General features: G+C 32.0%; 1 protein-coding gene across 1 annotated transcript; it reads right to left on the bottom strand.

The window, feature by feature from the left end:
- Positions 1 to 2,037: 2,037 nt before the first annotated feature.
- Positions 2,038 to 22,534, bottom strand: LOC128177145 (uncharacterized). Its single transcript, XM_052843724.1, has 16 exons — positions 22,443 to 22,534; positions 14,318 to 14,392; positions 14,101 to 14,223; positions 13,870 to 13,983; positions 13,576 to 13,653; positions 13,307 to 13,443; positions 12,956 to 13,042; positions 12,263 to 12,355; positions 11,859 to 11,972; positions 11,512 to 11,719; positions 9,746 to 9,901; positions 5,095 to 5,180; positions 4,112 to 4,182; positions 3,695 to 3,792; positions 2,958 to 3,267; positions 2,038 to 2,843 (listed from the first exon to the last, which is right to left on the bottom strand). The coding sequence occupies exons 2-16, from the start codon at positions 14,382 to 14,384 to the stop codon at positions 2,750 to 2,752; spliced, it is 1,836 nt and encodes a 611-aa protein (XP_052699684.1). The 5' UTR covers positions 14,385 to 14,392; positions 22,443 to 22,534; the 3' UTR covers positions 2,038 to 2,749.
- Between the last annotated feature and the right edge of the window lie 4,025 nt (positions 22,535 to 26,559).

Below are 26,559 nucleotides of genomic sequence, written 5' to 3' on the forward strand. Positions count from 1 at the left end.
AAAAAAGAATAAACAAATTCATAAAATACATATCAATTTATATTTTTCTTACAAGTTTTTTCCTTATATTGGAAGCTGTTAAAATGCAATATTTCCATCCTTTATGCAAGTAAGATATTCATTTTATACCTGCTCTGAACAGTACAATTTAGGTCATTGTAAACATTGCACTGCAATTGTTGCATAGAATCAAACAAACTGAAAACGTTTCGGATTAACAAACCCAACCATTTCACTGATTCATTTCTTCCTATATACCTTCTCTTCGAGAAACATATCTTTGTTTAATAGATTCTTCTTATTCATCATATATCTATTACACTGGCATTCCGTGTATCCTTTCAGGTAATTAAAATGTTGAGTTTTATTGCCAACAAAAATTACTTGAAATTAAGAAGCATGAAATTTTTTGTACATATTTTGATTTTTCTGAATGAAATTCTATGCAATGTTTAGTTCGCCAATGAGCTTCTAGAATATAAGTTTTTCGCATGGATCTACGAGAGAAATCTGTTTCATTCTTCTCGTTTTTAGCTCACCTGAGCTGAAAGCTCACGTGAGCTATTCTGATCATATTTTCTCTTTCGCCCGTCTGTCTGTCTGTAAACTTTTCACATTTCCCAAGAACTACTAATCCAATTAGGGAGATAATGAGGAATTATTGAAAATTTTGGAGAAATTTTCAAAAATCTTCTTTTTACGAACCATTGGGCCAGAACAGCTGAAACCTTTGTGGAAGCATCCTTAGGTAGTGTAAACTCAAAGTTGTGAAATCATTACCCTCGGGGGTAGGGTGGGACCACAATGGGTGGGGGTGGGGGCGAATTTTACATTGGAATATACAGAGTAACTCTTTTAAAATCTTCTTCTCAGAAACCATCATGCAAGGAAAGCTGAAACTTGTATGGAAGCATCCTCAGGTAGAGAAAATTCAAAGTTGTGAAAATCATAACCCTCAGGGCCGGTGGGGCCACAATGGAGGGTCGACTTTTTACATAGGAATATATAGAGTAAATTTTTAAAAATCTTCTTCTCAAGAACCATGTGGGAAGAAAAGCTGAAACTTGTTCGGAAGCATCGTCAGGTAGTGAGATTTCAAGTTTATTAGGAATATATAGAAAAATATCTTTAAATCTTAAAAAAAAACATTTGCCTAGCTAGAAAACCTGTAACTTTAGTGAAAGCAACTTCAGATAGTGTAGATTCAAATTTGTTCAAATCACAATCTTTAGGAGTAGTGTTAGGCCACATTCAGTTGTACAAAGGAAAACATTTTAATTGTTCACAAAAACTGAAATGTTATTACAATGTGCTTTTATTTATATGCATGCATTTTGTATATTGCTGATTCTTTATAATTGTTTAAACGTTAACCCCTGGACGATTATTGGGCCTCAGAGTTCGATGTAGGTTTATATCCTGAATATAAACAATTGTTTACAATTGGAGAACTGCAATGCTGAATGTGATATGACTATAAAATCATCCTGGTAGAAAAGGGACTTAATTATAGATATAAGAATATTAAGGGGAAACAGATTTTTTTGTATAGCATCTACATGTATTATACCACATTGTCAAAATATTTGGTATTATGACTCCATGAAGCTGATTTTATCATGCCTATTGTTGCTCAGGTGAGCGATGTGGCCCTTGGGATTCTTGTTTTCATGTTGGAATTCCCAAATCATTTTATTTTGTTTGTTAATGAATCAAATTGATATAATATTTGCCTTTAATTATTTTTATGAATAACTAAATTGAACACAATTGAGAACCTAAATATACTTTAGGTGTATAAATATAATTACACATTTAACATAATTTGTTTTCATTTTTAACTGGTGACAAAAGAAATAACCAATATGCATATTGAAGAGACTTTGTTGCATCAATTTGTTTTTTTGAAAAAACGCGTAACAAAATGATTCCTTAAAACAGATATATGCAGAATTTTTATATATATTGTTAATAAACAATTTTCAAAAATTACGCTGAATCTGGTACAGGAAAGACTTAAAAAAGTTTCCCATCAACAAACATGACAATTATATTTATTTGAACCTCCTTCGTTGCAATTATTGGCAACATTAAAATTATAATGAAAGTTGGAGAAGATGCAATAAGGTATATATTTATACACAATTGTGCTTTTACAAAAATGATTTTAATTAGTTATGGTTATTTATCCTTTGCATCGACAACACTGATAATTTTGGACTTACCGCAAGATTTTTAAACTCTGATACAATGATTCTTATCTTATCTTTGATAAATGATTTTAAAAAAATGTCGAAGATCTAAACATTTATTGTTAGATGCTTAATCTCTATAACTTTGTTTTATTATTCTACAACTAATGGTTGCATGTGTGAACATATTCCAAAATTGGTCTGAGTATGAGCAAGACGGTTTTCTTATCACCTCATTTGATCCTTTGACACCCAATTAAGACGAAAACTTCGTCTTCAAGATAGGTCTCATTTAACCTCTGCATTTTCAGTGGTCTTTAGTCAATGAAAAAGGTCAAATCAAAGTCCTCTTAAATGATAATTGTCTTATTGTAGTTTGTTTCAGGAAGGCGCTCTCAGATTGCAAACATATCAGTGATGCATAGTTTTCAAATGTAATGAGTTTTTATTTCATTATAAATCATTCAGACCTTTAAATAAGTACGCCAAATATCTTTTAATTTTTTCTCGAACCAAGCTCATTAGAATTAATACTGTTGAATTCGTTGATTTTTTTGTCAAGGACTTGACCCGTGTTTTACGAGTTTTATCTGGAAAACTTCTTTTGTTGTCAGATTTATCTGTAATCCTTTTGCCATCACAACCCTGTAACTAAATATCAAACATGATAAATACATATGCGTTTTATAACAACAACTAACAGTTACATGCGCTCGAGTATTATCTTGCTTTAAGTTGAGAAACAATATAACATTTAAGACTTACGACTGGTTTTGGATTGAGACAACAACAGTTGACTTAGGGTAACGTTCGTAACATTGGTTAATCCTTTCATTTTCCCCCTTTGGAAATGGATACCATTCTTCTTTGCTATCTTTCCACCACCATTGTTTTATTGCAGGTATAAATATCGGGCCATCCATTTCGATATCAGTTGATTTGTCCAAGGTTTTATTATTTTTAAAGTATTTTCCTTTTGGAACAGGAAGAATTGGTTTAACAAACGAGTCAACGTTTGGCATTTTCTCACCTTCTACACGCAGTTTAGTGGACAAACTTGATGCTTTTTCGAAATCTATTCTCGTAAGAAATGAGTCAACTTTACATTGCATATCAATGTTAAGTCCGATAAATGGAAGATATGATGTTGAAAAATTCAAATCAATAATTTGCAAGGCATATAGATATATTCTCTTTTATAAAAGAACTATATTAAAAAACTAAAAAAAAAAACTAAAAAGAAAAAAATCAAAAGACGTCTCGTTGATTGTAAAGACGCGTACATTATCAGAGATCAACAATGCTTTTAAAAAAAAATGAATTAAACAAATTATTCGAAGTAACAATGCATTATTATCATTTGGTGAATGCAGACCTCAATTTTTGAAAAGTATAATACTGATGGCTGTAGGTTTTTTAATGTGTATGTAGTGTTGTCCATCATTAAAATAAACTGGTTAATTCTTATTTTTAATACCGTTTACAAAGAAATGAAATATTACCCTCACTAGCGTCCGTCCGAGCCCCCTCAGAATGATTATGCACACATTTACGCATTTGATCTTTCAGATGTTTGGTAGCTTCTGGCGAGAATGGGTTACTGCACAAAAACCACAAAAATTTGTTAAACAATCTACTTATAATAAATGAAAAATGAAACGTATATATATAGCTACAAAGAAAAGAAAGAAAAGGACACACAGTTTCTTAAGTTCTCCGTACATGATAAACATTAAAAGGAAATTAAAATTATTGATATTGAAATGTTGAAAATTAGATGAAAAGATCATAAAAGTGCTTTAGACGTGTGTGTCTGGAGATCTGTATGTTTATGTGTGTTTGTCGAATCGTCTTTTTCATACAAATCGAAAAGTAAAGTATTTCACAAGTAAGGTTTTATGAATGTTGTTTATATATACATTATTTCCAGGTCAAAGCACCCATCACGTCCAAATCTGTAAGTTTTAATTAAGCCATGTGGCCATCGCACCTACAATATAAAAATACTATGCTGTTTTTGAAATGCCACTTTTACCTTTAAATGTGTGAACCTAAATTTTTGGTGATTAATAATTGTTAATCAACATCCTTAAGAATGAAGTTCCAAAAAAAGATTTTATTCGCGTCTGCAATATATTTATATACAGCAAAACTCTTTATAACGAATTTCAAGCGACCATTGAAAAAATAGCCGTAATTCGGTATACGTTTATAACAAATTCGTAAGAAAAATTATAATGGAATTCGTCATACAATAATCAGCTGACAGTTTTTCAAACTATCGGATGTTATAAAATCAGTTTTACAAAAATGTCACTATAAACATTTCATTTCAATTAAAAAAAATCCGTGTACCATTTGAATTTGAGTATTTAATATATGCATTTAAAAATTGCATGTATCTTCAATGAAATTTGAAATGGAAAATAGTCATTATAAAGATGATAAAATTCGTTTGCCGCCAGGGTCTTAACATTACTTCGCTATAGCCGCATATTCGCTATAAAATGTGCCGGGACATGAATAAGAGTTCGTTAAAGCCGTAAATTCGCTTACCCGTGTTCGTTGTAATGGAGTTTAGCTCTCTCTCTCTCTCTCTCTCTCTCTCTCTCTCTCTCTCTCTCTCTCTAAACGACTGTGTAGTACATATATATAAAATACAATATGATATTTATGTTCTATAATGACTGTGGATGAAATTTTATTAAATAGTTATGTCTACATTTTAGTATCTCATTAAATTTGCTTAAAACAGAAACGTTGAAAATCATTTACAAAAGTTACCTTAGTTTAAGTCAAGATGGGGCCGATAAGACTAAAAGCGTTTCAAAAACAAACCAGAAATAATATGTTTTTATATGTATCAATTTTTAAATATGTTATGTTTTGTTAAATTACGTACACCTACTGCTCCAGAGCTTTCCACTGTAAGAACTGAGCCAATATTTCCTTCACCTTCATCTTGATTTCCCCAAACCCAGTCTTTCCCTAAATGACACTGAACAATTAAATACTTTTACAATCTTATTTAAAGACAAAGAACATAGATTGCATATGCAAATAATGTGGTGGGGTGAAAATAAACCGAATCATATGTTAATGACCGTTTAATACAGATTTTTGTCATACTCCAACATTTCACACGTTTCCGATACTTTTACTATGTTTTTTACTACAATTTTTCAGACGTTCAGGAACCCCTCGAGCTACCTCTGTCGGTCTGTCTCTTTACACCCGAGCATGTTTACTGCTAGAAAAAGCAAAATGTAAATATTTGAAAAACTTTTTTTTGGACAAAACAGGTTTTTTTCAGGAAAAACCATGCCGAGGAACGAATAGAAACTATACACTGGACAAAATTGCTAACGCACCATTTGAAATAAAATAATATTTACATCCTAGAATTTTTTAAAGATATATTTAATGTTTAAATAAGTTTAGATACTAAAATATAAGTAAGACATTTAAATGTCCAAACGGATAAATGGATGCAATGTTAACCGAAGCATGACTCTTCTTTAAAAATGCTCAAATCGTGCTCACACTTCTTTTGGAAAGATAAATCTTTACTTTCTTTTTCATGATCTTATTATTAATGCATGCATTACTAAAACCTCACAAAAAACCCGACGGGGTATGGCGCGTTTGATCGCAGAAGAGCGTGGCAGGACAGTTGGTATGGTCTCTGCAGAATGCTCCTTTGGTGAGGTTAGAAAAAATGTTAATAATTGTACGATTACCGGTGATATTTGCTAAAACATGACACAGCATGCTTATCAAATAAAAAAATGTCGTTTAAGGTAGCCAAAAGGCACCACACGTCAATTGCAAGGTTGTACCGGAAATTTGCGCTAACCGGAAGTGTGAGGGACCGAGCAAGAATTCCAAAGCGTCGCGTAAATACTAGGCGAAAAGACAGACAGATCCCATTGATACGAGCAAATGGAGCCCACACCTGATATTGATATGTGAATCATATAATGGGGGCTACCAATGTTTCATAAACAGTACCCAAAGCAACTGGTCAATAAGATTACAACAAATGATGTTTCATTTTCTGTATTATTATAAACTGTTAAAATAATATACTAATCAATCTTTGTTGCGTTCAGATCTAAAACAATCAAAGAAGTAGTAGGTGGTGCGTTAGCAATTTTGCCTAGTTTACTGTTGAAAATAAAAGTACCATGCCCATACACAAAGTGCTAATTGTCTATATATCTTCCAGACCCAACGTTTCAGAGTTACCTTTACCCAAAGTCTGAGTTTTCACAAAATATAGTTTTTAGATGTACAACATGTAAGATCCGAAATCAGAAACTGTTTAGAAAACCACAATATAACAACGTTTTAGCAATTCTGATATCCATGTTTTGTTTAATTAAGGAAAATTTGCGATGACAAACATATATTTAAATTAAAATATTTACATTCAGTGTATGTTTCCTCTGATGTGTGCATTGGAAATCTGCGACGTTCAATTTTCTATGAATACACTTTGCTAATTCATGCGCCATGAGCACAGATACAAACGTCTTTTCGTGTTTAGCGTATATTTATTTATGTAAGATTAAATGAAACTTTCAAACTTACATAACCAATTTGATATGTACTTTTGAAAAACAATCATTGATATATATCTAATACTTAATAAAAAAGATTTTTTATATATTTATAGTTGCAAAAGCTAACTTAATAACATGTTAATATGGCTGTTTCATGTATGTTTCATATTAAGAGCGCAAATAATGGCTTTATATCTGCGATAAACAATATTTCATAAAAAAAAAAAAATCAGTGCGAAAATATAAATATAAGCATTGAATGCTTATTTTTGAATGTGTCAGTCCTATGACACACTAAGCGGTGCAGACAAATTATCATACTGCGCTAACGCGCGGTACTCATTTTGTTTGCACCGCTCGGTGTGACATAGGACCGACGACATCCACAAATAAGCAATAAATGCTTAAATGAGATATTCAGTCTTATATTTTGATCCTATTTTTGTTTGCTAATTTTTTTAGCAATATAATCCTTAATTAAATTTTCATGTGTCTTACTTCAGATCATTTTACAAATTCTATGTTTTAATATTCTCTTCGTTTCTAATATTGATATTGGCAACACACAATATGAAGAATTAAAAAAAATAAAATACACAAAATCAACCCCATATGGCATATTTTAATAATTGTTCAATGACCTCGTATAATTTCAATACCAACAACATAGTAACAACATAATTAGATTTAGACAATCGTTTAAAACTAATATTAGTCCTTATTTGATATATTCAATCAAATATTGGTAAAATTCAGAAAAGTAAGAAATTAGGAGAAATAAAATTAAGATTTAAACTTTGGTGTTTAAATAATTTATTGAGACATATAATGAGCAAAACAATCTCTATTTCACTGTCTTTCACTCTCTAAATCGTTTTATTGTATGCAATAATTTGAAAAATGAAAAACATAATTTTAAGAGTGTACATTGTTTTCCGATTTTGGAAGAAAACTTAAGAGACCAATAGCATAAAGTGTAAATAAATATGTAATGTATATAAAGATCAATGCATCGTGCATCACTTGAGAACATCTGTTAGGCTTTAAAACATCATGTTTCCATCCAAAACGAGTATTCGGTTTTTAAAAAAAATTAACTGAAAGTAAATATTGGTTTCTTTTCTTGTAAAAAAAAATACACTACAAAAAAGATCTTTGATCAATCATTTCTTAAAAATTTTTACTTTGTGTTAGAAAAAAATGATAAATGGTGATTAATTTTATTGCGTTGAATAAAATTCGTTTGACTTGTTTTAAAATTATGAGCAAGCGTTTAAAATGCTTTAGTGGCAAACACTTGCAAGTTACAATTATACTTTATTGAAATTGTGTCACTTGTGTTGAGGACATTAATATATCGTAACAACGCAGCCTCTACTTAACCCCCCCCCCAAAAAAAAACAACAACAAAAAACAACAACACATAAATGTATTGCTGAGGGCCGTTGCTATTGTGAAAAAGACCAAAGATTAAAAAATGGAAAAACAACTGGACAACTATGAATTAAATATGGAAAATAACTACTGCTTAGTTGAGTAATGAAGTATAAAATATTAAATTCTAATGGTTAAATCTAAAATTACAAAAAAATATAATTTGGTGGCAGATAGAATTTTTAAAAACGTTACCATGGAAACTGGTAGTTATTTTTAAATACATGAGTTTTCGAATTTCTTAAATACCATAGAGGTTATCATACATTAAAACGACCTCATTAATTTAAAACTTTTTAAAGTTGTTTATACATTTAAGATATACAGGCTATAGGGAAAAAATGACAAATGTAACGTGGTAACAATATTAAAAATACGAAAAAATGAAAAAAAAAAAGCGATTCTGAAAAGTTGAAATACCTGTTTTTAATTTAATTTTGGTTATTTTAAAGTAGTATTTCAAAGATGCGATTAAATATTCTTCAAATGTACCTCAAAATATGCAGATTTTCCTGTTTTTAAGCCTTGTCATCGTAGCTACAGATTTCATTTTCCTTTTTATATTTTTGTTGCTAAGCAATAACAACAGATTAACTTTCTTAAATAAAAAACTATTATTGTATGAGTAAACTGAAAAAAAAAAATAAGGAGGACAACTTAATATGAACAAGGATTCTGAGAGTATTGCATAAGCAATACACGTCCCCTACCGGGTTGTGGAAATTGTGAAAACAGTGTACTGTTATGCAGAATATCGAACCCGAACATTAAAAAAATGGAATATAAAAAAATAAATTTTCTCGAAAATATGTCAACCGGACGCTACAAAAGTGTAAACTTGATCTGTAGTTTGACATTTTGAAGCTGTTCAGCAAATTTCATATTATTCCTCAAACGCATCAAGAAAAAAGTGTGGAAAACTGAAGTGAGCAGACGGATAGACGGACTGACGGACGCAGAGGAAAGCTATAGTCCCCTCCGGTGAAAACCGGTAGGGGACTAATAGATATACAGAGATGGACACAGGATAGCCCAGCATAGATGTCTCTGGTAACGGTCTCATGTGCTAACTATCAAAAAGAGGACCAATTTTGTAATAAAGTAAGTAAAGTGACAAAAAAAAGTGCTGTTTAATTACCATGGTATCATTTTTAAACTATTCACTTGCCCTTAAAAATCAATTATAATATGAAAATCGTTACATTTGTATGTGATTATTAAATATTGTATTTCTGTGACTGCTGCAATTAATTACAAAATATCTTCAGATACTTTTGTTTCACAGCAACCCTTTCAGGTTGTATTGCATCTTAATTATTGAAAGCGTGTCAAATTATGTAAAGTGAAAAAAATCGATGACTTGAGGCCAATGAATTTTGAAAATTACATAAACTTGATCTTATATATTGAAATAAATTATACACCTTTAAGTTTTCAGCTTGAGTTGTCAGACTAGCAGTAAACCCATGAGCTGGTAAACTGTTATCGTATTTTAAACGATTTAAAAAAAAAATTGAAAACCATCTTTACAAAATAATGTATGAGAGAATATACCCCTTGTGACGAGGCAGCCTGTAGCAATTAATTCGTTGACCAATACACGTGGATCACAGCACAGCTCTACGTCGTATTTATCTGATGGTGTACCTGTAGTTCCAAATCTATATGGCCATCTTAACCCTGTGTCCCATTCTACAATCAGCCACTCGTCTATAGAATATAAAAAAATTACGGCGATGGATATTTAAAATTGGAATCAACATACCACACATTTAAAAAATAAAAATCGTTAAATCTTTATTTTAAATATGTTTGACATTTTTAAAAATAAAGTATTCCACAACAAAATTAAATCATAGTAGTACATGTAGTAATACACATTATTTACAATATTTGAGAATATTGTTAATATTGGAAGACATTCCTTGCAAAGTATTTTAATTAAAAGCAGAGTATGATCGAACGTAACAGTAATCTGGGATCTGAGGGGATCAACCTAAAGATTCTTACTATTCTACATTGATTCAATCTCAGACTGATAAACCACACTGACGACCAAAGAAGAGTCTAAATAAATGGTAACATATTAATACACAAGAAAAACCCTTTAACAATCTTCCTCTTAAAACTACATAGCAACAAACATACTTTCCGTACGATATCACAGACCAGTATACAATTGATAAATCATTTTTTACCTTATATATAAAAAATACTAAATTCTACTCTCTGGTTTTTAGTGGGGGCCATCTCAAATTTTAAAATGCACCAAATTTTGCTACATATTTGGAGTATTACAAATGCAGAATAGTATATTTGGAGTATTACAAATGCAGAATAGTATATTCGATTCATTTAGAAATTAAGGAAAATACCCACACGGATAGCATTATTCTGTGTATGAATTTTCAACGAAGTACAATATTTACCTTTTCTTTTATGTTATTTCTTACATGTATAACGCACCCATACAAAGCTTATTTTTATCATAACGTCATAAAAGCACATTGGCAATGCTCACCTATCGTACAACGAGAAATTCGTTCAACAATAAAATTTTCCTAACTTACTTAAATACTAAATATTTTTATCTGTATTATGTTTATTGTGTTAAATTTTATAAATGATATCGAAAAAAATCATAAAAGTAGATACACTGTATTTTAATAGAATGCGCAAAAACATGCGCAATGGAAAATAAAGTCGAACTCCTAAAGTTGATATAAGATTATAATATACATTAATATTACAATATGTATAAATTATATAATTTATTCACTTATTTGGATTTTTTTGTAAGGATTACAAAAATTGTAGTCATTATAGTGTAAAAAATAATGACCTGGCTTCTTTATATTTTATACAAATTGTACGCCTAACGGTAATCAGACAAATGTTTTAAATTAAGATCTATTGTTTACTTAAATAGCCTTTACATTGTATTTGAGCTTGATGCCATATTTACTGTGGAATAATTTTATTCCAGAGGGTAAATGTTCGTGGGTAGCCAGCATTTTCCTGGTGAATGGGAAAGTAATTTTGTTGATAGCAAGTTCTATTTTGTAAATAAATATTAAACAAATGCTTGTATAAACGTTCGTAAGGATGTTTATTTGCGGCAAGAGTTAGCCACGAAAGCCACGAACATTGGTCCCCTACGAACATCTATGATTCTACAGTATATTTAACCCATGATTCATTCTCGCTTTTTGTGAAAAGTGCCAAGTTTTTCTCTTTTGGGGAACATTTACGTTTTATGATAAAGATATATGACAAACGATTTGATACATTATATAAACAATGAATTGTACAAAATTTACCCCTTTTAGAGTGGCCAATAACGGTACCAGGACCATAGTCGTCCTGATTTTCATAACGCCAGTCTCGTCCTCGTTTTACCCTTGAACCCAAAGGAGGCATTTGAGGGTTTCGTTCTTGAAAGAGAGGGTCCATATCCTTCTCGATCTTATCTTTCTCATCAGGAGGCCTATATGATGATTTTCGCGAACATATTTCAATTATGTCGTTCTAAATGTAAACAATTGACACTCGGTTTAATAAAATATTATGTTTGTATCTTTAGACTTTATGATAATTGTTAAGGATTTTTTATTTTCAAAATCGTTTAAAAACTAACAGTCAAAACCCTTTTATTCAATAAACGTACCTGGTCCATCTCTGTAAACACTCTGTTGGGAAACGTACACACCAGGGACATCAAAATTTCTTCTTTTTTATTGCTATCATTCTCCATTGTAACAGACAACATCGACGCTGTTCTCTGTGTTATGAATATGCCATGAATAAAATACTAAAATGCTCAATAAATGAGTTGAACAGAAAATTGCATTTATGACTTTGACAAATGAGGTTTATTGAAATACAACTGATCATTTTATTAACACAATGTATATGCTGTCGCATAGATATGGGAACCGAACTTTGGCAAAAAATAAAGTAACATCCTCTTTTCTGTACGTTTTTGTTTTTTTTTTAGAACACTTTAAAAAATAAATTATGTTTATTTTATTCCAAAAAAAATAATTGGGCTTATAAAACTAATTTGCGTACTATATTTCGTGAGTATTTGGCAAATTGCGCTGCATCATCTGAACGAACAATCTTTCCTCCTCGTGACTCGATACTTATATATTCTAATGTTGTCTAAAAAAAAGAAAATTTATTTAATGCCTCAAAATCATTTTTTTTTATTCTTTAAGGTTTTCAATGTATAAAGATAACAATTTTTACCTTTTCAATATATGGTTCGATTTTTTAATCATTTTATCATTTTGAAGGTATTTATAAATTAAAATACGGAACCAAAGGGATTTTCAAAAGTTTGATTATCGTCGAATTCATTGAATCTTTAATTTTAGATAGAAGTTTTTTGACAACGCATGTTTTACCAAAATATTGTTAAAAGTAAGTAGATATTCACACAGAATTCATGGTAAACATATGCATAAACTTTCTCTTCATTAAAATATAAAATAACACGAATCATTCAAATCAAGTACTTTGAAAGAAAGAAATATATTCATTATTTTTTATCGAGGAAATATAACTCTTTAAAAAAGATGGAAGTGCAAAATTACCGGCTTCTCATATGTGAATTTGGTTCATTTTACTCTCATTTTATCCATCAATACATATTTAAGTTAATAAAACGATTTAAAATTGCTTAATATCCTTTGCTTGTACATTGAATACATTTGAATATACTGATAAACTTTACAAAAACATTTGCAAAGAATACTTTACTATATCAGGGTCTCTTCCTACAGGAATGCAAAAAATTGGGTTTGTCCAACCGATTTTTCTCGTCACTTGCAGTAAATAATTTATGTCCTGTCGAAAAAAATGTAGTACTTCATATAAAAAAATTAAATTCTATTGTAACTTTGCTTCTTGTTTTCTAAATAATATGATAGGAAATAGATTTTAATTTATTGTCAGACGACTCTACATCATACTTTCATGAAATAGTGATGATTAATAATTATAACTTAAATCAAAGTTTAATTTTTGTTTACTGATTTGAAGAGCTAATATCATTTAAGAACGGAATTTCTTCGATTCACTGAAATATAATTCGATTTGGAAGTCTCGTACACGTTCGATATAATTGTGCGGAGATTCTTCGCCATTAAGATCTGATCCAGTGATATTTGTAAAGTCAGTTGGTCTTCCATCCGAAATAAGAATTATTCTTGGATAAACCTCATATTCTCCCATTTTATATGTATGACCTGATATAGAACAAAACATGATAAACAAATATTTCTACGAAAAAAATATAACAATAAATATGTCATAAATTGTACTAATAATAAAATTTTGCAATGTTATTATCAGCATTATTTTTGTTTCATTTCATATACCGGCCCCTTCTTGAATACATCCAAGTGAGAGGAAAAATGCAGCTGTTAGGGGAGAGGATCCACCAAACTCAACGTCATCTAAACATTAATTATTACGTTAAGAATTTTAATAAACTATTTACATAAGTTCTTATCTTTCCATAATGGTAATTAAATTTGATTGTATTTTCTGGAATGCCCCCCCCCCCAAATCTAATTTAAATCATTTTAACCGTTTGTCATGTATATACATATGATTAAAACTAAATTTACAAGTTAAATATGTAATAAAAGTTCATAAAAAATTAAACAAACCCAGTGAATGTTTTATATCATCATAATTGTTGGAATAATACCGATGAACCTTAGTTTGTAGTCCACAAACAATAATAGCGACGTTCTCATCGATGTCTGAATGCTTTGCAAACTCTGAAATTAAAAGCAAAATATTACATTTCTATCCAGTTAGAAATAAAAATTTCAGACAATAAAACTGTTTATGGCATTGCATTGATTGGTATCTTTATTGAAGAAATTTGAAATTACCGTCAATAATAGTAGAGAACGTTTTTTTCATTTGTATAAATCCTTCTATTCCCAGACTTGAAGATGTATCTAATATGAAAATATTGCAAGGGCCTTTTCCATGTTGATAGCGCACCTGGCGATCTGAAAACAGTAACAAAAACGCGATTTGCTTATAAAATCGGTCTTAATTTTAAAGCTTTAATGAAGCCATTTAGCGACAGACATTGTTACCCACTTTTCTTTGCTTCGAATGTTGCTTGAGCGCGCCAGTACTTCTGTGCATTGTCAAGATTGTCTTCCATTTATATTTCTATAATTAAAATACGATAAAATATAAATTATATCCAAACTACCGCCTCGTGGGGCATGACATATACAAGTAGCAAGTATATTTGCATATAAATACACAAATACATGTAATAGTATATTACAACTTTATATGATGTCCAGGAACCATATCTTTTACCTGATCACTCTTATCAAACTCTTATCAAAACCGTTAACCTTAATCAAAGATGCTTTATAGTCAAATACAAATATTTAAGCCTTGCAATTCTAAAACATCATTTTCCCCACAGATTCCTATAGCGATATAGTTATTATCAAATTGAATGCTTCTTTCTGTTAAGTGTAGAAAAAATAGATAAACTAGAATAATACGCTGGCATAACTTTGTTAAGAATTGTTGATGGCTGGTAATTAGCTGCAAATAACAGACTGAGACAGTGTATGACATTTGCCTTTGCCACACACACACACACACACACACACACACACACACACACACACACACACACACATGATATATCTATCTATCTATCTATCTATCTATCTATCTATCTATCTATCTATCTATCTATCTATCTATCTATCTATCTATCTATCTATCTATCTATCTATCTATCTATCTATCTATATATAACACTATTTTACAATTTTATGCGTTGTCCCCGACCCCTCCCTTGGAAATTGATAAGACTGCACTCTAATCCTAATGATAAAACATTTAAAACATTCTTTTATTAAGGTCTTCCGTTTCCAACGGAAGACCTTATTGTTATTGCTTTGTTTCTTTTTCCCTATTATTAGGGTCTTCCGTTTTCAACGGAAGACCCTCTTGTTATTCTATTGTTTTTTAGGGTCTTCCGTTTTCAACGGAAGACCCTCTTGTTATTCTATTGTTTTTTTTAGGGTCTTCCGTTTCCAACGGAAGACCCTCTTGTTATTCTATTGTTTCTTTTTATTATTATTATTATTATTATTCTTTTTCTTTATTTTTCTGACTTTTTTAAAGCTTAATATCTCAAAAAGTTTTCAACGGATTCACATGAAATTTTCAGGGATTATGGAGTATCACTGTCCCTTAAAGGTGTTAAATTTTAAACTACAACGTCACTTCCGTTTTTACGTTACGTCAATTTTTAAATTTAAAAAAAGTGATTTTGTCCAGGGCGTTTTTCAAAAATGCTTCAAGATAGAGACTTGGAATTTTCTGTGTTGAAGCATTGATCGTTTTTATTTGGACATAAGGCTGGAATTTAGTTTCCGTCACTTCCGGTCCAAACCGGAAGTGTTTTAAAATTTTCGAATTTTCGAATTTTTCGTTTTAATTTCAAATGTTCACGAGATTTGTAGAGTTGGTTACGCTAAATACGAAACTGAAATCTGTTTGAAAATCGGTTGATGCATTACTGAGATATCGGGGTTTAAAAATTTATTTTTCCGGAAATTTTAATTCCGCGTCCTTGGTTTAAAAAATAGCGTAATGTTCAATGTAAAATTAACTCGTACCAAAAATAATTGTTAAGTCGTACTTGAACACATTCGAATTTTTTTTTGTTAAGTCGTTCTTAAAATCGCAAAGGTTTTTGTTAAGTCGTACGTAAAATCATTCGTATTTTGTTAAGTCGTACCAAGAATATTCGATTTTTTCATCTTTTTATTTTAGTTACTCTTGTTATTAATTTAAGAGCTGTGCTTCTTACAGGAACTTCCAGCTTTACTTCCGACATTAACGGAAGACCCACTCGTTGCTTTGCAACGAGCTTTGCTCTAGTTTATTATTATTATTCTTCTTGTTTTTCCTTCTGACTTCTTTTTTGCTTTATATCTCAAAAACTATTCAACCAATTTGCAAGAAATTTTCAGGGATTATTTTAATTTTTTGTCCCTTGAAGCCTTCAAATTTTTAGTCATTAAGTCACTTCCGGTTTCTAGTTACGTCATTTTAAAAATTTTCAAAAAGTGATTTTGTCCAGCACTTTTCTCGTAAACGGTTGTTTATAAAGACTTGAAATTTTCTGTGATTGTAAATCTGCGGATTGACTTATGGCAAATGTACAGAAAAAATTATTTTGTCACTTCCGGTCGAAACCGGAAGTGAAACATTTTTTTCGAAAAAATGAATTTTCTGATCAAATCAAAAACGAATATGTGTTTTGTAAAGCTTATAAAGCTGAATCTAACACTGAAAGCCGTTTCAAAATCGGACGATGCATAACAGAGATATCGGGGTTTAAAAATTGATTTTTCCGGAAATTTTGATTCCGCTTCCTTGGTTTAAAGAATAGCGTAATATTCAAAGTAAAATTAACTCGTACCAAAAATAATTGTTAAGTCGTACTTGAACACATTCGGTTTTTTTTTGTTAAGTCGTTCTTGAAATCGGAAATGTTTTTGTTAAGTCGTACTTAGAATCATTCGTATTTTGTTGATTCGTACCAGGAATAATTCGATTTTTTCATCTTTTTATTTTCGTTACTCTTGTTGCTGGTTTTAGAGCTCTGCTTCTGACAGGAACCTCCAGCTTTACTTCTGACATTAACGGAAGACCCACTCGTTGCTTTGCAACGAGCTTTGCTCTAGTTTTTATTATTATTATTCTTCTTGTTTTTCCTTCTGACTTCTTTTTTGCTTTATATCTCAAAAACTATTCAACCAATTTGCAAGAAATTTTCAGGGATTATTTTAATATCTTGTCCCTTGAAGCCTTCAAACTTTTAGTCATTAAGTCACTTCCGGTTTCTAGTTACGTCATTTTAAAAATTTTCAAAAAGTGATTTTGTCCAGCACTTTTTTCGTAAACGGCTGTTTATAAAGACTTGAAATTTTCTGTGATTGTAAATCTGCGGATTGACTTATGGCAAATGTACAGAAAAATTTATTTTGTCTCTTCCGGTCGAAACCGGAAGTGAAACAATTTTTTCGAAAAAATGAATTTTCTGATCAAATCAAAAACGAATATGTGTTTTGTAGAGCCTATTAAGCTGAATCTAACACTGAAAGCCGTTTCAAAATCGGACGATGCATAACAGAGATATCGGGGTTTAAAAATTGATTTTTCCGGAAATTTTGATTCCGCTTCCTTGGTTTAAAAAATAGCGTAATATTCAAAGTAAAATTAACTCGTACCAAAAATGATTGTTAAATAGTACTTGAACACATTCGGATTTTTTTGGTTAAGTCGTTCTTGAAATCGGAAATGTTTTTGTTAAGTCGTACTTAAAATCATTCGTATTTTGTTAAGTCGTACCAGGAATAATTCGATTTTTTCATCTTTTTATTTTCGTTACTCTTGTTGTTGGTTTTAGAGCTCTGCTTCTGACAGGAACTTCCAGCTTTACTTCTGACATTAACGGAAGACCCACTCGTTGCTTTGCAACGAGCTTTGCTCTAGTTATTCTTGGTTTTTTTTCTTACGCATTTTTGTTCAGGCGATTTCTCGCAGATGGCTCAATCGATTTTCATGAAACTTTCAGATCCGATAGATATTCATTTGAACTAAATACATATTTTTTTATTTTGATGACATCACTTCCGTTCTTGAGATAATGACGTTGTAGCGATTTCCAGAGGGTCGGCTTGTCCAGGGAACTCTTCCTAAACGGTAAAAGATATTGAGTTCAAACTTTCAGGGATTGTAGACAAGAGATTATAGATGTGCTATTTGGCATTCATATTTGTCATGCTCAATCGGCGTTAAAGCTCGCCTGGTCCCGAAAATTGAGACTAAAAAAACGTCGTAATTTTTCATGGTTTTCTTAGTTTATCTCTTTTCTGAAAAATATTTTGTTAACACATGTAATGCAAAAAACGTTTACATTTAAATGACCTGTTATTTGATAACAAGAAAAGGGGCTGGCCCCTCAAATTAGGGGACCAAAGGGCTCTAAAGTCTTTCATCTGTAGCCCTTTACTGAGGGATATTTTGTGAACGGTTATAGAAGCAAATATGTTCATTTTACAGTTATGTATCCAAGCAATGTAATGATTTTATCATGTGTTACGTAATAAGGGGTTTTTAGGGGCCAAAATTATAGAATTTTGATCACTTTTTTCTCCGAAAGGAAAAATATTTTGAAATGCAGTATAGAAGAAAAGATGCTCAGAATGATGTATTAAATCATATGCAATTTTCAAAATTTCGTTTAACGTCCCCTTTAAGGAATTAAGGGATCGACCCCTAAATGTTCTTTTCCATATATCTCAAGAACGGTAACGAATTTCTAAACAGTTGTTGAGCAAAACGGGTTTGGATTTAAATGACCTTTTATTTGATAACAAGAAAAGGGGCTTGCCCCTCAAATTGGGGGACAAAAGGGCTCTAAAGTCTTTTATCTGTAGCCCTTTACTGAGGGATATTTTGTGAACGGTTATAGAAGCAAATATGTTTATCGTACAGTAATGTATCCAAGCAATATACTGATTTTATCATGTGTTACATAATAAGGGGTTTTTAGGGGCCAAAATTATAGAATTTTGATCACTTTTTTCTCCGAAAGGAAAAATATTTTGAAATGCAGTATAGAAGAAAAGATGCTCAGAATGATGTATTAAATCATATGCAATTTTCAAAATTTCGTTTAACGTCCCCTTTAAGGAATTAAGGGATCGACCCCTAAATGTTCTTTTCCATATATCTCAAGAACGGTAACGAATTTCTAAACAGTTGTTGAGCAAAACGGGTTTGGATTTAAATGACCTTTTATTTGATAACAAGAAAAGGGGCTTGCCCCTCAAATTGGGGGACAAAAGGGCTCTAAAGTCTTTTATCTGTAGCCCTTTACTGAGGGATATTTTGTGAACGGTTATAGAAGCAAATATGTTTATCGTACAGTAATGTATCCAAGCAATATACTGATTTTATCATGTGTTACATAATAAGGGGTTTTTAGGGGCCAAAATTATAGAATTTTGATCACTTTTTTCTCCGAAAGGAAAAATATTTTGAAATGCAGTATAGAAGAAAAGATGCTCAGAATGATGTATTAAATAATATGCAATTTTCAAATTTTTGTTTAACGGCCCCTATAAGGAGTTAAGGAATCAGCCCCTTAAACATTCTTTCCCATATTTCTCAAGAACGGTAACGAATTTCTAAACAATTGTTGAACAAAATGTGTTGAGATTAAAATGGCCTTTTATTTGATATAAAAAAACGGGGATGGCCCCTAAAATTAGGGAACTAAAGGGCTCTAAAAATTTTCATATGTAGCTCTTTACTGAGGGAAGTTTAATGAAAGGCTATAGCAGCAAATATGTTTATCTTACAGTTATGTATCCAAGTAATGTTATGATTTACTCAGGTGTTATGGAATAAGGATTTTTTAAGGGTCAAGAGTCTATAAACTATGACCACCTATATCTAAAAAAGAAAAGTATTTTGAAATGCAGTGTAGAAGAAAAGATGCTCAAAATGATGTACTTTACAAAATGCAACCTTCAAAATTTGGTTCAGCGGCTCCAATAAGGAGGTAAGGGACTGGCCCCTAAAACTTTTTTTTCTCAGATATCTCAAGAACGGTGACGAATTTCTAAACACTTGTTGATCAAAGCTCTTATCCCTGAAACAAAATAGTATTATTTGCCCTTAGAATGTAGACCCCGTTTCTCTATTCTAAATCATGTTTAGCTGTTAAATAGCAAAATCAAGATCGAACATATATCTCAAATTCTAAAATCAGACGGAAGACCTCCTCGTTGCTCGCAACGAGATCGTGTCTAGTTTTAACTTATCATACTTTTTCACATGGAAAACGTCTAACTATTTGCTTTATTTGAATGCCTTCTATATGCTTTCTTAAGTCAATACTAATGCTTTCAAATACAGTCAAAATACTTTTCGATCTAAGTGTACTCCTGATATACTTATACAGACCATGATACCATATTGGTATTTGTATTAGCTACTTTTCTGACTACATATATAGATATGTAGATTGTTATTATATCTTACCTCCTATTAAATTCTATGAAAAACATTGGTTTAGAACAGTCACATGTAGACCATGTATATTCCATACATAGTAAGTTATCTCTCCATGATTTGTTTATATTGGGGTCAAAATGGCTGCCAGTGACAGCAGACGTTTCGCAGATACGTCTGCTGACAAAATTCAACAAAAAAGGATTCGGCTTAATTCGGAAAACACTATTAGGAGTAACATAAAGATGCTAACATTCTCTGTGATTATTTGAAAAAAAACAACAACAGGTGTCCTTTTTGAATCTTACGATTCTGAACGAGACGCTAGCGCACTTTTATCTTGATCTGCGAAAACCTGACGGAGGTAGATACAAGGCGACATCTTTTGAATTGATTCGTTATGGACTTAATAGATATTTGAAGTCTCCCCCTCATAACAAGGAATTTGATATTGTGAAAGATTCATGCTTCACCGACGCAAATACAAACTTCAGGGCCCAGATGGCAGAAATGAAGAGAATGGGACTGGCAGTCGTCGATCCCCACCCGGTTATCAATGAGGCAGATCGAACGTAGCTATATACGTCCATGTTCATGAATCCGGAGACACCCCTACGCCTACCAAAAACAATACAATTTGATATAAAGCTTTAGTTCTTCCGCCGAGGTATGGAAGACATGGAAAAGATGAGGAAAACGGACGTAAGGGTTCACACGGATCCCAAAACACTACAGAAATATTATGAAAACCACACACGAGTTGACGAAAAATCATCGGGTAAATGACAAAGAAAACTACTCAGGTGTCATGCCCGAGTCACCATGCAGGTATGTATAACAGAAGAATAAAAAAGATCAGTATTAACATACAAATATACATTTGTAGCATAAATCATTTTTTTTTTCAACTTATTCATTACATGTTATAGTTTATTGTTAATATATAAAAAAGGAAGATTATTTCTTTTAGTGATTACTGGTAATAATAATAATATATCAATTATATCTATTGATTAATATTATTAATCCACATGCATTAAAAACAATCATGAAAAAAAATATTGGCCTACACATTATTCATAAAATCCTTAATTTTATGTACGTGAGTAAACTTCATCCATTAAATGATCGGCTGTGGCAGAGACCACTAGACTCCTTCCTGAAGGAAAGTGCTGTGTGGTACAGAAATTTACCCATCAGATCCAAAACTCTAAGCAGCTTCATGTCACAGCTTAGTATAGACTGTCAACTTTCCCCGCCATACACAAAACACTCTATACGTGCTACAGGGGCAACTATTCTCTCTAAAAAACATGTAGGGAACCGCTCAAATCATGGCCGTCACTGGCCATAAATCTGTGCAATCCCTAACAACGTATCAGAGGGTAGATACAGAAGAAAAGATAAAAATGGGTCAAACCATATCCCAGAATGTATGCCCAGTTTAACAACCCTTGGCATTGCCATCTACAGAAAGACTCGCTCTTTCAGCACCTCCTCCAGTTCTGCAAATTATCCCACCTGGATCTCTTGTTCACGATCTCGTGCCTGTTCGTTCTAGATCAACTCATAACCTGCTTGCTTTACCTTCAGTAGCAGAACATTTGGATGGTATCGACCTTGATGAGTTGCTAAAAGACTTCACTGGAACGGTTCACAAATGAAAATCATACTTGTACATGTAACTCTACACAAAGTACATGCAGCCATGCTACTTATACAAGACCACAGATCTTTTATGGAAATGTTACAAATCATGAACACAATCTTCCAATGTTCATATTGGTAAAGAGCTTTTGTTTTTTCACTTTATTGTTAGTCAAATTTTCTGTGACATTTCAATAAGGGTAATAAGTGTTCCTAACTGTTGACAACTTGTTTTATTGTTATTGTTAAATCCATCAAATTGAATAATCATTTAGAAAATTGAAATTGAAAATTTCATAATTCCAGAAAAGGGGATATTTCATATCAAAAAACCTCCCTTGCAAGGCATGAGAGTAGCAGCAAAAATAGTACATGTTGTAGAGGACATGCTGATGTGTTAAAAACCCAAAAATGTTCATTGACAGATAATTTTACACTACAACGTCCAGTTCCTCCTAAATTTAAAGCATCGATCATATAATTGTGTAAAACAAACATAATTACTTACTGTGAATTATTGACATCAAAAAATGTAAACACACGGTACAATGTTTATAAATTTTAACCAGTACATCCATTTGAGATATAATGAATAATGAATATATAGCGTAGAAATCAGTTAAACTACATGGATAAACACAAGTTCCTTGTTTTAATACAGATTTTCCTTGATTTTTTGGAATGTTTTTGTATTCAAATTAAGAATGGGGAAACAATGATTTTATAAGCTTATATGATACGGAAACTATATAGCTAAATATGTATGCTTCAGTTTAGAAAAATTATACACTAATGAACATGTATGTGCGAGTCTATATAATATTATCTGTAGTCATTAAATTCTTCATAGAAATATATACAGCAAAACTCGTTTAGTACGAACACGGATATTGCGAATTTACGGATATAGCGAAGTCATCTTGGATCCCCAGCTATGTAAATTTAATAAATTTCTTATACGGTTATAACGAATTACGGATATAACGAAGTAATTTCCTAAGTCCCAGTGACTTAGTTATAACCGAGTTTTGCTGTATATACATCCAACAAGTGCATTGTATGTTCCTCTATTTAGTGCATAAAATGATTGTTATTCATACATTCATCTCATTTCAAAATAGACAACATTAACGTATATATCATAATGGTTTCTTCTTTGCAACGTTTAATTTGCTAGCATTTTTGGGCTCTAAGCCAATTCGTATGTTCGCATTTTGCAGTACACGCTTGTTTCGACTTCATTTCGTCCTGTTTCATGTGACGTGGATCCATGTACCATACAAACAAAAGTTTTGATCTGCAAGAATTAATCATAATTAAATTAGAATTACCTGCATAAAACCTTCGATTAAATTAGTATAATTACCATTACAAGGATTTTTAAATGTAATCAACTGATTTACAATTACTTTGCAAATGTAATTAATTAAATTATAACTACATTTGAGAAAAATACATTTATTGAATTGACGTGACATTGTACAAATTTTGTCACAAAAATTTACGAATGATTTAGCTACAACACCTTCACATGTTTACAATTTAAGATTGTGATCTTTAAAAATTATCTACACATGTTTGTACACTTTACTTATGTTATTATGTTAATCTTATGAATCGTATGGTTCTTGGTAATAAACAATACAATACAGTTGCATTTAATGTTCATCGACTGTTCAGTATTCATATCCCCTAACTTGCACCTATCATGTCTACAAGTCTTCTGGGACTCAACATTTATATCCACTTAATTCTTAATTCAGGGGTTCAGGCCCCATGGCGGGGCCAATGCAACCACATAGTGAGCTTGTTATTGATTTATTATTTTCTTCTGTTCTATCACAGTTGTGGGATGTAAAGTTATGTACATATTGTCACGATGTTAAATGTTGATATTCGTGGTCCCCAGGTCATGGAACAGAAATTGAGGTCGAGAGGCATGTGAGGGGATATGACCACATTGAACATGTATATATTTTAGGGTAATTGCTGTTCGTCATCCATTAACAATTTTAAACTTCATCTTAAAAACTTCCTGGTAAATTGTCACTTGGCAATTTTGAATTGATGTGTGTTCTATTTTAAGTAATCAACTTTACTTTCAGAAAATCTTCTTCTCTACTGCGACATATCTGTAACAAAAAAAATCATATTTTTGTAGACTAGGAAGCCCTCTACTAAAATTGAAAATTTTTCTTCCTCCTGGAAAGATGTTTTGACTCGAGGGTGGGGCCAAAATAGTCATATAGTGTGAAATCAATCCACGTAATTGGGTTTGGACGGGCTATATATTATGTTAAAGATTTTAATCATTGTATTCAGCCCTTGAATTTAATGAAAGAAATGAGTGGACTACATTTGTTAAGAAGAGAATGAATGAAGTTACATGTATCTATCAAAAATAAAGATATCATAAAAGCCTTTGGCAAAGATTTGGGTAAGGGGTGTAACAGTTAATGAAGTTATTTATCTTGTTTTTGCTTTTAATATTTAATAATTAATCATTGGAAAATAATGTAATTGAGAAGGTAGAGTAGAAAACTTGTTATTAATTGGATAGCCAAAATACAATGCAAAGTACAATACTATCTTAATAAATGGCCGATGGTGTCATTGAATGAATGGTTGATAACCGAACAGGAAAAACATGAAAATTGATAAAATAACTTATCAGTGGTTTTTGATTTTTCGTACAAATGAAGGGGAATAGTGTCTGCCTGGCCCCGAGGGATAAGAATGGGAAGAAGTTGTAGTTATTTAAACATGAAACAGTTATACCAGCCATCCTTGGTTTTTCTATGAAAACATATAAACATATATTGAAAGTTAACAAATCTGGGACAACTTTTTCCTATCAATGTCCTTGTCATAAAATTTCAGGTAGGAAGATGCATATGGTGGTCATTACCTTATCTAAGATTTTATTTCACTCCAGAATGAAGCTTAATTAAATGCATATATGAAAATCTTCAAAAGGTATGTGTATGATCTATGGTACTCAGGTGACGATAAAACCCCTGTCACACCGGAGCTGCGTTCTCACGGTGATCCAACTGCGTCCTTTAATAATGTTAAACGCCAAGATTAACGCAGAAGAGTCTCCTACAGCGCCGTAGCAACGCAACGGCATCTTCGTTCGTCGCGATGGAATCGCCTAGAACATTTTAGAACGCCATGTGACGGTGCGCACTTTGAACATGCACAAAGTACGCCCCGTGGCTCTGCGTTCTGATAAACACGCCGTAGAAGCGGAGTGAGATCGCCGTGACAGCGCTGTAAGGTCTCCAACAGCGCCATGAGAGCTCCGTTGCCGCGCTGAAGGAACGCATCTAATCGCAGTGTATACGCAGTGATAAGTCAATTGCGTTTGCACGGAGACCTCTCGGAGTCCTTTCGGATCTCACTGCGTCTCTATTGCGCTCTCACTGCGCATCCACAGCGTTTGAACAAGTTGTTTTCCATTTGGCTGCGTTCACACAGCGACCCCAAAGAGCTGTTGCTGCGTTCATCGCGCTTTCTCGACGTTCCTTCTGCGTTTATTAGCGTTTTACGCTCCCACGACGTTTCTAATGCGTTGTCATCCAGACCACGAAAACTCGAACAATGGTTGTTGTACAATAGCAAGTGATGTAGAAATTATCAAACTGGATGTGGATGACGATATAAAAAGTAGCATTTGCTAATATTCCAGGTCCTATCAAAGGAATTCATGATGGAATTCATGCCATTTGATGCCTTTGTTGTAAATTGTCACTTGGACGCGCGGTAAAAACTCCTTGCACGCAGTGAGCACTCGACGGATACTCAGTGAGAGCGCAGTCAATCGCTAAATAGAACTCTGTGGAAACGCAGTTACACGCCGTGGGAGCTCCGTAGGAACGTCTCGGTCGCCGTTAGGACGCTGTGACATCTCCACTTGTAAAATTTCAAATAAAATTGTATATTTTTTTCTGAATTTTCCTTGCGATCTTAGGCAATTCTATGAATTTTACAACGCCGTAAACACGCTGTGGGAACGCAACTTAGTGTGACAGGGCCTTCAAGTTCTGTTGGCCTCTTGTTTCTATAACTATGTACAGCCAACTGCGCTAGCTTCCTAATTTTTTTTAATTTATACTTTTATTCAAGACTTTCACAACAGATTCCTAATTTTTTAAAAGATTCTAGGTGATATCCCGCGCAAGCGCGGAAATTAATGCTTTACACGTACAAATGATAAATTCTTAATATGTAGAACCATATGTTTTTGTTTGCATTGTAATTTCATGCATTGTTCTATGTCCACAAATCTTCTTAATTGCTTTCTTGGTATAATTAAACCTTTAAAATTAATATAAAAACTGCGGGCTGGATATTTAAAGGGGAGAACCGGGATGAAGAAATCTTAATTAAATGGATGATATATAAATCCACGTGATCCACTTTCTCTTTGTTGCCACTGACTGGGGTAAAAAGTAGCAAAGTTTTTTCGAAATAAATATTCATACCAATGAGGGGTATTCTAAATTTCTTTATTTTAAATTTTGTTCTTAAGGATGATGTTTACTCAGAATGAAAAAAAAATCCACTGATGATAATGAAAAACCATCTATTGTGTGTTATAGACCTTTGCTTGTATTGTTATT

Source organism: Crassostrea angulata, chromosome 3, assembly GCF_025612915.1.
Source record: "Crassostrea angulata isolate pt1a10 chromosome 3, ASM2561291v2, whole genome shotgun sequence".
In the NCBI taxonomy this organism is placed as follows: domain Eukaryota; kingdom Metazoa; phylum Mollusca; class Bivalvia; order Ostreida; family Ostreidae; genus Magallana; species Magallana angulata.